General features: G+C 46.6%; 1 protein-coding gene across 2 annotated transcripts; it reads right to left on the reverse strand.

The window, feature by feature from the left end:
• Positions 1–14: 14 nt before the first annotated feature.
• Positions 15–12,944, reverse strand: LOC123571573 (SH3 domain and tetratricopeptide repeat-containing protein 1-like). 2 transcript variants are annotated; one of them, XM_074018092.1, is made up of 5 exons: positions 11,587–11,675; positions 11,321–11,465; positions 5,320–5,561; positions 2,489–2,530; positions 15–718 (listed from the first exon to the last, which is right to left on the reverse strand). In XM_074018092.1, the coding sequence occupies exons 3-5, from the start codon at positions 5,465–5,467 to the stop codon at positions 15–17; spliced, it is 894 nt and encodes a 297-aa protein (XP_073874193.1). In that variant the 5' UTR covers positions 5,468–5,561; positions 11,321–11,465; positions 11,587–11,675. The 2 variants fall into 2 exon arrangements, 1 of the variants encoding a protein (XP_073874193.1); XR_012425024.1 differs by lacking the exons at positions 15–718; positions 2,489–2,530; positions 5,320–5,561 and adding an exon at positions 12,355–12,944 and having other exon boundaries at positions 10,047–11,465; positions 11,587–11,774.
• Positions 12,945–13,404: the final 460 nt, after the last annotated feature.

A 13,404-nucleotide genomic window follows, 5' to 3' on the forward strand; every position in this document is an offset into this window, starting at 1 on the left:
AAGCAGGCCCGGGCCTAGGCCTGCTGGCTCTGGCCACCCACCGCCCACTGCAGCACCAGCTGCAGGACCTCCCCGTCCGCCTCGGTGCTACAGATGTGGCCAGGCGTCCCCAGGAGCAGGGCCATGACTCTGGGAACCACCTGTGTACACTTCTCCTGGTTCTGCTTCCAGTAAATGCAGGCCAGGTTGGCGTACACAGCCACCACCAGGAACGGGTCCCCGAAGCTGCCCTCCAGGGCCCCCAGTGTTTCCTCCAAGTACACCCGGGCCTGGGACAGCTTGAGCCTCCTGCTGCACAGCCGCCCCAGAAGGAAGCAGAGCCTGGCCAGGGCCATGAGGAGGCCACCTTTCTTGGCCGCCCCTCGGGCCTGTGCCAGGCGCCCAGTCAGCTCCTCCTCGTCGCTAAAGCTGCTGAACATGCTGCTCAGCCATGGCAGCGCCAGGTTGTACAGGCCACAGAAGCTGGCCTTGAATCCAGAGGTGTTCAGGAACAGCAGCAGTGAGCTCATGACCTCTGGATCCTCCCAGTTGTCCTCAGCTTCCAAGCAGAAGGAGGGCTCCTTGGGGTCATGCAAGCTCACATTGCTGGATGCTACACAGAGACCCCAGGACGCTGGCTCCTGGGGGCAGCCTGGGCAGGTCTTGCATTGTTCCAGAACATTCTTCACCTTCGGCAGGGTCTCCTGTGGCTCCAGGCCCAGGCAAGGTGGAGGTATTTCTGAAAATCACAAAAACACCTAGACAGATTAGAGTCCAACAGTGAGTCCTTGGTCCACTTGGGGCAGGATCCCCGCATCCCCGTCCTCTGTGTCCCTGGCGCAGCTTGCCATGAGCCCTTGAGAATTATGCGCAATGCAAACCCAGGGTCTGGAACACGTACGATCTCCGGGGACACAGAGAACACGCAGGCCCGTGGCCCTGCTACAAAATCACCTACAAAATCACTCTCCTACAAAATTGACTCTCCTACAAAATCACCCTCCTGTCCTGCTTTGTCGCCCACCTGATAGCATGGTTTTAGGAGACTATGTCAGCTCAGTGATCCCTCAGAGATGCCTTTCCCTTTAGATAGAATCAAAGCCTTCTAACTGGACCCATGTATATGCAGCACTACAACTACAAATGTAACTTTTGTCAGCATATTGGGCCCCCCGGTGGGGTACAGGAATCCATGAAATCCTCAACAGCCAATCAGAGCTATTGATCAGCTCAAAAGCTGCTATGCAAAATTGGTAAAGCCACTGACGGCACAGGACAGGGGTGTTGTACCCATGTACCCAGCTCCGTGCAGGGAAACGGACCATCCCTTCAGGAAGGATGGGAAAGCTTCCAGGCCCCTGTGGCCACCTTCACCTTGGATGGTCTGAAAACCTGAAGCCCACGGTTCCTAAAGGGTTAACAAAGGCCAGACTGCTCAAGCAGCCCACTGGTGTCTGCTGGTTTTGGTGGATTCCTAGCCAAAGCCCCCTCCCAGAGGTGAGCAAACAAGCGCATTTCCTCTTGGAAAACCTGGGATGAAAGGAGGCATTACTGGGAAGGGAAAAACTAGATTTAAACAGACTCTCTGTTTCAAGCTCACATGTAAAACTATTTTCAATACAAACTGTCTCCTTATTCATCTGTAAAGCCTTGGAATTAAAAAAATAAATAAATATGATTTAGAGGCAAATGTGACTTGACTACACTAGATTAGCTAAGAAATCTCCCCCACCCGGCAGAGGCACACAGCCCCTCCCAGCCACTACCCTGGCCTCCGGGGCAGCTGGAGAGCCACGTGCCTTTGCTCCAGAGACTGTGGCAGAGGGTGGAACCACCCCCTCCCCAAGGCAAACCTACAACAGTCTTCCCTTCCCCAGTGGCTTCCCGGGCCTCCTCTGGGACCTTGTGCCTGCATCCCAAATGTACTGGGATGGATCCCATTCCCAGGGAACTTCCAAGGGCCCTTGGTGCATCCACATCACCAGGCTGTCCACATGAGGACCCTGTGTGAGGGGAAGCGACAGAGCCACAGAGGGGAGACGGGAGGGCCTCCCTGAATCAGCCCCTCAGGAAGGAGCAGACCCTTCAGGGACCTCAGTTGAGGCCCCTGCAACCTAAGACTCTGAATTCTGCTCCCCGCTGAGGGCTGTGTGGCCTCCCATCTCTGAGGCAGAGCACAGGGTGAACTGCAGCTTCTCCAGGTCATGAAAAAGGAACCCACAGCTACATGTGGGCCCCAGCAGTGGAAAGGATGCCCCACCTCGGTCGGGGACCAGGCGGGGGTCAGCATGTTCATTGGAAGAAGTGTGGGACCCCACAGCCTCCAGTGCCAGAGTAGACGGGAGGTTCAGGCCCACCTCAAGCGATGTCCCTCAAATCCCCGGCCCACACCACAGAGGTGTGACAGCCGCATCCAATGCCCACTGTACTCACCTCTGTCCCCTCCCCCGGCGTTACTCCAAGGCCCAGCTCATAACCAGAGGAAGCCTGAACCACGGGCAAAACCTACCTTGTTCCTGCGGCTGCTCGGTCTCAGTTTCCTCTACTGAGTCTACCAAGGGAGAAAAGAGAAGCAATGAACACCCCCAGCCACCACCTCTGGGCCCATGTCAGGTTGAGCTGGTGTCGGTGTTGCAGGGTGAGAGCATTGCAGGGTGCAAGGGTTGAAAGTCATATCATCCTCTTCCCTCCTGGATCATGGGAACAACGTCACTGTGCGGTGTACACTTTCTGCGATATTGGGAGTAACATCGTCTTCTGTGCCTTGGAATATTAAGGACAATATCATGGGGGGGGCGTGTACATCTTCTGCAATATTGGGAATAATATTATCCTCTCTCTCCCTGCATACTAGGAAAGATATCACAGAGTACGTGTTCACCTCCTGCGATATGGGGATTAATACCATCTTCTCCCCTTCATCAGGAAGAGTATCACACGGCGGTGTACGGTGTCTGCAATACTAGGAGTAATATCAACCTCTCAGCCTTGGAATATTAAGAAGAATATCACAGGGTGGATGTACACCCCCTGCCATATTGGGAGTAATATCAGCCTCTCCTCTCCATGAATATTAGGAACAATATCCCAGGCTGGGTGTACGCCTCCTGCTCTATGGGGAGTCATATCATCCTCTCCCTTCCAGGATATTAATAACAATATCACAGGGTGGGTGAAGACAGCCTGCGATACTGGAATTATTATCATCCTCTCCCCCTCCAGATACTAGGAACCATATCACAGAAGAGCTGTACCCTCCCTGGGATATTGGGAGTAATATCATATGCTTCTTCTGTGAATATTAGGAGCAATATCACCGGGTGGCTGTCCATTCATTGTTATGTTGGGAGTCATGTCATATTCTACCCCTCTCAATACTAGGATCAGTGTCACAGGGTGAGTGTACACCTACTGTGGTATTAAAACTAAAATCATGCTCTCTGTCCCTAGATATTAGGAATAACATCACAGGTAGGTGTTCACCCCCTGCAGTATTAGAAGCAATAATATGATTAATTAGTAAACATCAATCATCGATTTTAATAATTATCAGGCTAGTCTCGAACTCTTGACCTCAGGTGATCTGCCCGCCTCAGCCTCCCAAAGTGCTGGAATTACAGGCGTGAGCCACGGTGCCCAGCCAACACTTCTTCACATCCCTTTTTGGACCTCAAATTTAGCATGCCAAAAACACACTTTTGATTCCCCCTGCTATAACCCACTCCTCCCATAGTCTTCCCGATCCCAATAACAGCATCTCTAGTCTTCCAGTTACTCAGGCCAAAATCCTTGACATCATCCTTAAAACTTCTTTTTCTCTCTCTTGTCATCCAACCCATTTAAACTCTCCTTTCAAAATATATGCCAGACCTAACCACTTCCCACCTTCCTCATCATTTCCAACCAGGTCCAGCCCTCATCATAGCGCTCTGGGTTACTGCAAAAGCCTCCCAATCGCCAGGAACAGTGGCTCATGCCTATAATCCCAGCACTTTGGTAGGCCAAGGCAGGTGGATCATCAGAGGTCAGGAGCTCAAGACTAGCCTGACCAACATGGTGAAACCCCTCTACTAAAAATATAAAAAATTAGCCGAGCATGGTGGTGGGCACCTGTAATCCCAGCTATTCGGGAGGCTGAAGCAGGAGAATCACTTGAACTCAGAAGGCAGAGGTTAGAGTGAGCCGAGATTGTGCCATTGCACTCCAGCTTGGATGACAAGAGCGAAACTCCATCTTAGAAGGTTAAAAAAAAAAAAAAAAAGCCTCCTAACCCACCTCTCTCCTTCCGCCTTTCACCCTGCTCTGCATTCTACCTTCCACTCTCAAACATTTCAGAAAAAAAAAAAATTATATCCACAGAGAAAGTACAAATGGGGTGAAATGTTTGGGGAATCTGAGGGAAGAGTATATGGGAATTCTCTGTACTATTTTTGCAACTTTTCCATAAGTCAGAATTATTTGGAATTCAAGAGTTAAACAAAGAAAAAAAAACACACTATCTCCCTTTGCGAATCCATCCTGTCTTTCCCCTGGCAACTTAAGGACGCTCTCAACTAACACACCTATTTTTTCATGAACACTAAAAGAACCCTTGCCGAGTTTTGACTTTCTGTGCTTGGCAGTAGAAGTGTGTGTGTGTGTGTGTATATATATGTGTATGGTGTGTATGTATATATAGAGAGGGAGAAATATATATGTGTGTACATATATAAATATATATTGTATATTTAAAATGGTAATGTGTATATATATAAATATGTGTGTGTATAGATATATATAATACATACGCCATAGCCTGTCCTTAACCAGTTCTAAACTTAGTCGGAAAAACACATACCTAAGCAGAGAATTTCAAAATAATATGATGAATATTTTGATAGAGGGATGTGTTGCTATGGAACACGCTGCTAAGACACAAAACCTCCTAGATGGGGCAATGAATGAACGAAGTTTTGCACCTATAGGCACCCCCTCTGATATCCCCTCAAATGTTTATAGTTATATGCATTTGCTTCCCCCAGGACCCCTATTTCATAAGGGTTAGTCCTAGAGCCTAGCAAGTTCCTACTACAGCTGGCACACATATGCCATTCAAGAAACAGTGGTGGAGTGAATGACGAGTTAAGAACCATTTGTCAGCCAGTGCTCAGTAATACAACATGCACTGGTATGCAAATTATATTTTTGTTGAAAACAACTGCAGGATCACAAATTATCTTTCCAGAGAAAACAAACCTCAAAAGCTTCTTTACCCTAGTAAAGCACGTTATAAGAAGCTCCCCTTATATAAAAGAAAACCTCATTCGTTATCAATGGCATGTAAACCTAATAGGCCTTCACCTCTGATGACATCTCTTCCATCCCCAGGGCTAGATGAAGGAGGTTCCAGAAATCCTGGTAGTTGTGAAGGTGGCTCCCAGCTCTGACAGTCTTGAACCCTGCGGGCACGGAGGTCACACAGCAGAAGAACAACAGAGGCAAGCATCATCAGGCTTCGAGTATGTTTGAACCACAGATGACAAATAGGCTGCAGCCAACTGAAAACACCAGAGATTCATGGTGGCCACCTGAGGGGTTGTGCTCTTAAAAAAAATAATAAATAAATAAAAATTAAAAAATTAAAAAAGGAAGGGGTCAAGAATCCATCAGGTCTGACTGAGACGTGTATCAGTGACTAACACCCCGTATGGCAAAAGTACTCCGGTGCGCTTTGGGTACTCACAGCTTCAGCAGTATTCAAAGGCGTGTGCTTCCCTAAGACTAAGCTACGGGAATACCCCCAGCAAAACTGCCAGGAGAAACGTCTCCCATGGATTTGGCTAGAAAGACAGTTGTCTTTAACAAATTAACACTGAATAAATCCTGACTTATTAGAGCCTGCGAGAAGGACATTCTCAGTGATAATGGTTATCACTACAATCTCCAAACATCTGCGATCCTGCAGGAAGGAACTGTGACAGCGCAGGCCACATGTCCAGAATGCTTCCCAGACTGCCTGTTACAGAATAAAAGAAATAACACCCCCCCCAAGAATGTCTTCACACACATTTAGCCAGTTGTTCCTTTGTGTGCATCTCTGTGCTAAAATGGCCATTCTTCCCCACAGCCTGAAGTCATATGCTAACATAAATGAGACTCACATGAAGCCAGAACCATGCAGATGCCAAGGAAACCAACACAAATGAAATGGGCTGGAGAGTGTGGCCAGGAGGATGGTAGTTCCCAGGAAGCAATTACTTCATCTCTGCCCATGAAGCGGGCAGTTGTCACTGTCCCCCAGGCCCACACCAGACACTCGAAGTAGGTTCTAACCAAACTACCTCCAACAATCAACGTAAATACACCACACAATTGGCTTCTGAAAGGACACCTTGCAACCAACAAGAAACTGTAAGCACAACTTTGACAAACTGTGCAACTAAAAACCTTGGAAAAGGATAAACACTGCCACATTTTGACTCAAATACTGTTACGTGGTAGCACTGCAATAATTCACTGAAACAGAAGAATGAATGAGGAATACGTTAATATAGGAATCACAGGAAGCATGACTAATCATTTAAAGAAATAGGTCAAGAAACTGTTAGGTTCAAATGCTACCGTGAGACACTGTCAGGGCCTTAGGCAAATTCACTTCTCTTGGTCCTGTTTCTAGGTTCATCAAAAATCAGCTTTGGACTAGGGAATCTGTTGCTTCCCAAAGCCTTCCTTCTGTGATTCCAGCCCAGACTTTAGGACTGCTCTCCCACTTGGTATATGAAAGCACTTTCTATGTAGAATAGCAAGAGTACATTTCTGTGTTGAATATGGTTTGGGACCTACTCTATGAGGCAGAATATCATCATGGAACTTTAAGCATGATGCCAAGGCGCACTCTAGATAAGGATAACACATAAGATGAGGCCATACACCTGTGCGTGCCTGGCAGGGAGATGGAGAAGTCTCATTTAATGAAGCCGGGGTGCCTGTTGCACCTGAACATCCTCAGTCCACCTCAAGTTCACAACGTCCTTCTGACATCAAACCACAGGTGTCACATACTTTTCCATACTTTCCACCCAAGATTAAAATATGCAGAGCACCGTGATAAAGACGCCTCCATTCCCAGCATGTTGGCTCTCATTCTGTAGAATTACATACTTTCGGTGCAAAATGGTGACCAGGTTGCAGCGGCAAGCAAGACTGGGCTCCGTGGGAACAGCAGGCCCTGCAGGAGTCACCATGCCTGTCGCCACAGTCTGATGCAGCTGCAGAGAAGCTGTGGCTGAGGCCATTCACTTTGTGAGAGAACCGCACAGGAGGGAAAAGGTAGGGAAGGTCGGGAAGAGGACAATGTCTTGCTTCTGAGCCCAAGCCAAGCCATCGCATCCCCTGTGACTTGCATGTATACACCCAGATGACCTGAAGTAACTGAAGAATCACAAAAGAAGTGCAAATGCCCTGTCCCACCTTAACTGATGACATTCTACCACAAAAGAAGTGAAAATGACCGGTTCTTGCCTTAAGCGATTATATTATCTTGTGAAATTCCTTTTCCTGGCTCATCCTGGCTCAAAAAGCTCCCCCACTGAGCACCTTGTGACCCCCCACTCCTGCCCACCAGAGAACAACCCCCCTTTGACTGTAATTTTCGTTTACCTACCCAAATCCTATCACACGGCCCCACCCTTATCTCCCTTCCCTGACTCTCTTTCTCGGACTCAGCCCGCCTGCACCCAGGTGATTAAAAAACTTTATTGTTCACACAAAGCCTGTTTGGTGGTCTCCTCACACGGACGTGCATGACAGGCAGGTGCAGAGCCAGGGAAGGACCTGTGATGAGAACAGAAAGGAATGCATCTCCCTGTATACACACTCGGATTTTATGACAACGTGCGCAGGGGGCTGAACTGGATGCCTGAGAACATTCCTAAAAGTTCTTTTGCAGATTTTCTAAATATTGGTGTAAAATCTGAACTCAGACAAAATTTTTTTAAATCACTTCAATCAACATCTTTGTCTAGTGCTCAGCATCATGTCTACATCATCATCTAGAAAACCAACTTCTGTTCTAAGGCTCACATCCTCCTACAAAGTCCCAGGGATTTTACAAGGGAATGCACCTCTCATTCGCATCAAGAACACACACAACTACCATCCAAGAAATGCTTAATTTGCTTATATAATTTTTTAAACACCCAGATTTGAAATACAATAGAGAAGATAACTTTTTGATAGCTCTGCTTTCCAACTGCGAACTGCGGGTGGAGAAAATAACCTGCCATGATTTCTAACCAGTCAACAACCTGTCTTCCCTGGCTGCAGTAGGAGCAATCTTTCTGAGCTCAGGATGAAAAAGAACCCAGTTGGTTAGGGGACAGATAATCATCAGTTCTCAGCGGGCTTCCCCGGTCCCGAATCCCCATGTGATACGTGGAAGTAAAAAGCTATCCATGACCAGGCATCTGAACACTTATCCCACCTCGCCAACTGAGAAGGGCAGAGAGGAACTCTATCTCGGTGGCCTGCAGCACTCCTGGGCCTTGGCCTTTATTTTTCTATCTGTACAAGGGATCTAAAGGCCCGTGATTCTAGGCCACGACAGCTCTTCATACACACATACGCGAACATCACTGTGAAAAGCTGTGACACTTGGCTGATTTTCTGAAGAAATTATCTTGTATCATTTCTACTCAAGTACTCCACCTCCTTCCAGACAAGTATCTGAGGATCATGGGCTATGCCACAGCCATGTGTGTAACCTCTCCTGCTTATGATCCCTGTTCACATAGCATTTTCCAAAAGCATTTGGTGTGAAGGGACAGAAGAAAGAAGAATAAGGTTCTTTCAGCCCATTCATTCATTCATTCAACAAATATTGACTATCTATGTGCCAGGCACTGGTGATATAACAGGGAACACATATTTTTGTAGGTAGAGACAGACTATCAAAAAGAATGTTAAAGAGTGATCAATACTGTAGAGGAAAATACACCAGGAAATAGGAAAGAAGAATACCCCTAGCCACCCTACACTGGGGTGATGTTAGCGTTACAAAATGGAAACAGCGGCCAGGCGCGGTGGCTAACACCTGTATTCTCAGCTCTTTGGAAGACTGAGACAGGCAGATCACCTGAGTTCAGGAGTTCAAGATTAGCCTGACCAACACGGAGAAACCCTGTCTCTACTAAAAACATAAAAATTAGCTGGTCGTGGTGGCACACGCCTGTAATCCCAGTTACTCAGGAAGCTAAGGCACAAGAATCACTTGAACCTGGGAGGCAGAGGTTGGAGTGAGCCGAGATCACGCCACTGCACTCCAGCCTGGGTGACAGAGGAAGGATCTGTCTCAAAAAAATAAATAAATAAATAAAAAGAAAATGTAAACAGAGAATAAGATACCAAAAGAAAGAACATGAACGATTAACTGTAACGAAAGCCTTTGTAAGCTGATACTTTCCTTCCTGGATCCTTGTCCCTTACAAATGGAAAAAAAGGGCAGGAAGCGGGTAGCATCAAAATGATGTTTTAAGATGGCTTCGGGTTTCAGATGTCTGACAGCCATACTCATGTACTTCAAGGAAAAAGTTCTAGCTCTAGAAGCCATCTGGGCAATGGTTTAATGTCTTTTTTTTTTCCAGAGAGTTTTTAAATACAGGAAAACGTGTGTGTTTATTTGGCTGCTCTGTGCCCGCACACGTGCAAACTGTGCTAACAGGTTTTTCCATGTTTTGCTGAATTTGCCAGCTTGCCATAAACAGGCTTCCATGTCTTAATTGTCTATAAAGAGCACAGACACACAAAAATGCAAATCAAGACTAGGACAGACACGTCCTTTGTTCTTTGAATAAATACTGCCAATGCCCAAAATACTTTCTCCATCACACTATCTATATGGAATTCAAGTTCCTTCCAATACCATGAGTAACGTCAGTGATAGACTATGTTTAGCCATAATGACCCATTAGCATTCTTTTTCCTCTAAAATGTTGAAATAATAACATTGAGTGTGCACTCACGAGGTGCCAGGCTCTGAGTTTGATCTCATTTGGTTCTCGTTGAAATCCTGTAAGATCAGTACCATATTCTCTCATTTTTCATAGATGAGGAAACTAAGGCAGAGAAAGGCTAAGTAAGTTGTCCATGGTCACAGGTATTTAGGAACTCTTCTCCAAACTTTCAAAAGTTAACTACTGCCACTATTACACATGGTTTTTGTTTGTTTTTGTTTTTTTTGAGATAAGGTCTTGCTCTGACCAGGCTGGAGTGCAGTGGCGTGATGATGGTTCACTGCAGCCTCCACTTCCCAGGCTCAAGTGATTCTCGCACCTCAGCCTCTCCAGTAGCTGGGATTACAGGCATGAGCGACCACACCTGGCTAATTTTTTAATTTTTATTTTTTGTAGGGATGGGCTTTCACCATGTGGCCCAGACTGGTTCCAAACTCTGGGCTCAAGAGATCCTCCCAGGTCGGCCTCCCAAAGTGCTGGGATTACAGGTGTAAGCCACTGTGCACAGCCCTACAAATGTGACTTGTACAAAGTCAGAGCAGTGAGCAGGAAGAGAACAGAGACTTCAGCGAGTCTCCTGGCTGTGGCAACGCCATATCCCTCCTCCATACCGTAATGTGTCTACACTCACCAAGCTCCTAGACGTTGAAGGCAGGCCAGCTCAGAGACGAAACAGCAGTCAAGAAAGAGAAGATGCAGACATGCGTCTTGATTTCGGCTCGAGCGTGCCTCTCTGCCCTGCAGCTGCACAGGCAGAAACCAGGGGCCGTGAGTCTCAGGCAGTGTGTTTGGTTCCTGGCTGGTAATTTTTTGGGAGACCATCCCATACAATTAGTGTTACACTTCTCAAAAAGGAAGTGTGAGTTTTATAGAAAAATCGATTCCATTTGGGAGAAAGGCCTAATAAAACCACAAAAGGATAGCACATTCATACAACAACAAATTCAATTCATCTGTCACAAACTGAAATCCCAAAGCCCTCTGGGCACACAGCTGTTTTTCTGAGCTGAAATTCAACTCCAGTTGAGAAACAGGTCAACTTTTCTAAAAAGATTCTTTTTCACATGCCTTAAATAAAAATTCCTTTCCCTCACTTGTCATTTTCCAGATTTAATGACTCTGTTGGCCTTTCTCTCATTTAGGCCATGAACACTGACTGCATGTCTGCTACGGCCCGGACTCCAAGGGAGGCACCCTAGGGAACACAGATGACCGCAGCACAGCGACAACCTCAAGGAGCACACACGGGGAAGGCAAGATGATAGAATCGAAGACTTCACACAGAAAAGAACTTGGCATCCATACCCCGTCCCATTTCTAGAAAACAACGATGCTGACTTAGGAACATTTACCGAACAGCCTGCAGTGTAGAGGCAGCACGAGGGGGCTCCATGCGGGGAAGAGCCCCTTCAGAAGGGGGCGGGCAAGCAACGTGGAGGCAGGAGACGCCCCCATGCACAAGGGCCAGCCTGGGGGCCTGCAGAAATGGCCATGCATCTGGGAAGAGGGAGAGAGGACAAGATACTTAAATGCTCCAAAACGAATAGAAGCCTCCCAAGAACCTCCCCCGAAATGGGGCAGGGATTTACAAAAGACCAAACCGAGCATGCGCAGTTACCTGAACATAGCGCCACCAGAGCAAGCTATCAAGGAAGAAACAGGGTCACTAGAAGCCTGAGCCTCTACTCCCAGCTCTGCGACTCATTCACCCGATGACCTTGGTGAAGGCTCTTAGCTTCTGTGAGCCACAAGAGAATCACGGGAAAACAGAAGATATGAAAGTGCTCTACCTTTTTCACAGAACTGCTGAGGGAATAAAATCAGATAACGGATTTTAAAATTCTCTGTGAATTACAAAGCAAAATGCAACCGTATGAAATCATTCTTAGCATTAATAACAGCACTGTAAAATTAAGAGTTAAGAGTTAAGACCACAGCATTTTCCATCCCCCGACTCCCGAGAGAAATAGTGAGTCCAGCCAATGTATTTGGGCAACCCCAGTATCTAGGCTTTGAGAGTCTCAAACAGCTCATGAACTCTGACAGTATCACTCCAGCCCAGTGCTCATTAAGTTCTCCAAGACAGCCAACTGACCTAAAAAACTACAGCTTTTTCAGCTGGGCTTGAAGCCCTCCAAGCTCACAGCACAGCTCAACAATGAAGAAGAGGTTTTCTGCCACTAGACTCAAAAGCTGGCTTTCGTAGTTTCCCATAGAAAGAACATTCAAGGCCAGGCATGGCGGCGCATGCCTGTAATCCCAGCAATTTGGGAAGCCGAGGCAGGAAGATCACCTGAGGTCAGAAGTTCAAGAACAGCCTGGCCAATATGACAAAGCCCCATCTGTACTAAAACTACAAAAATTAGCCGGGCATGCTGGCGGGCACCTGTAATTCCAGCTACACAGGAGGCTGAGGCAGGAAAATCCCTTGAACTCAGGAGGTCGAGGTTGCAGTGAGCTGAGATCACGCCACTGGACTCCAGCCTGGGTGACAAGAGCGAAAGTCCATCTCAAAGAAAAAAAAAAAAAAGAAAGAGCATTCTTTTTTGCTGATGTTAAATTTCCTGTGCTTAACACAGAGAAATCATACAACACTGAAATCCCGAAAAATATATCATAAAAAGCATTTAGTGACTAAAGACATTCAATATAACCTGTAACAGTGAGTTCCCCTCCTCTTTCCAGCCAGCTCCACTAACACTGTGACCCTTAACAATGCTTTCACGAACACAGAGGAAAATTAATAGGACCGCTTACCCCTCTCAGCTGACAGCTAAACCACTGTTTCTCCCTGGGCTCACTAAAGATGACCTTTACCCAAAACCAGGCTGCAACGACCCTGTAGATGTTGACTAACAATTTCAAAATTCCCATATTCTTTGTCCACTCCTAAGGAAGATGAACTGAAGCCAGGTGTCTCCAAGTCAGAACTAACAGAGGCCTTAAACATCAGATGGCCCATTCCCTTCTTTGACAACCGGGGGATCTAAAGCTGAGCTTATGGAAGAAAACAGCCTGTTTAGTAACAAAGCGAAAACCGAAGCCTGGTCACCCAACATCTGGTCCGGAACTCCTGCGACAATCCAGCACCCATACAGGATGAGTCTCCCTAACCAGAAACTCCAAAATCCACAACTTTTGAGTGCCGACGTGACGCTCAACGAAATGTTCATTGGAACAGCTCAGACTGGATTTTTGAATTCAGGAGGCTCAACCAGCAAGTATAATACAAATATTCAAAAATCCAAAAATGTAAAGAAATCTGAGACACTTCTGGTTCCAAGCAGTTTGGATGAGGGATATTCAACGTGCATTTTTTTTTTTTTTCCTCTAATGAAGGAAATTAAAAACGAGGCCCAAGCAAAGTCATTCAATCCATACTAAAGTCATTCAATAGTTTAATTAGTACCCATTTAAAGTTAAGTTCTACCCGCAG

Source organism: Macaca fascicularis, chromosome 15, assembly GCF_037993035.2.
Source record: "Macaca fascicularis isolate 582-1 chromosome 15, T2T-MFA8v1.1".
In the NCBI taxonomy this organism is placed as follows: Eukaryota; Metazoa; Chordata; class Mammalia; order Primates; family Cercopithecidae; genus Macaca; species Macaca fascicularis.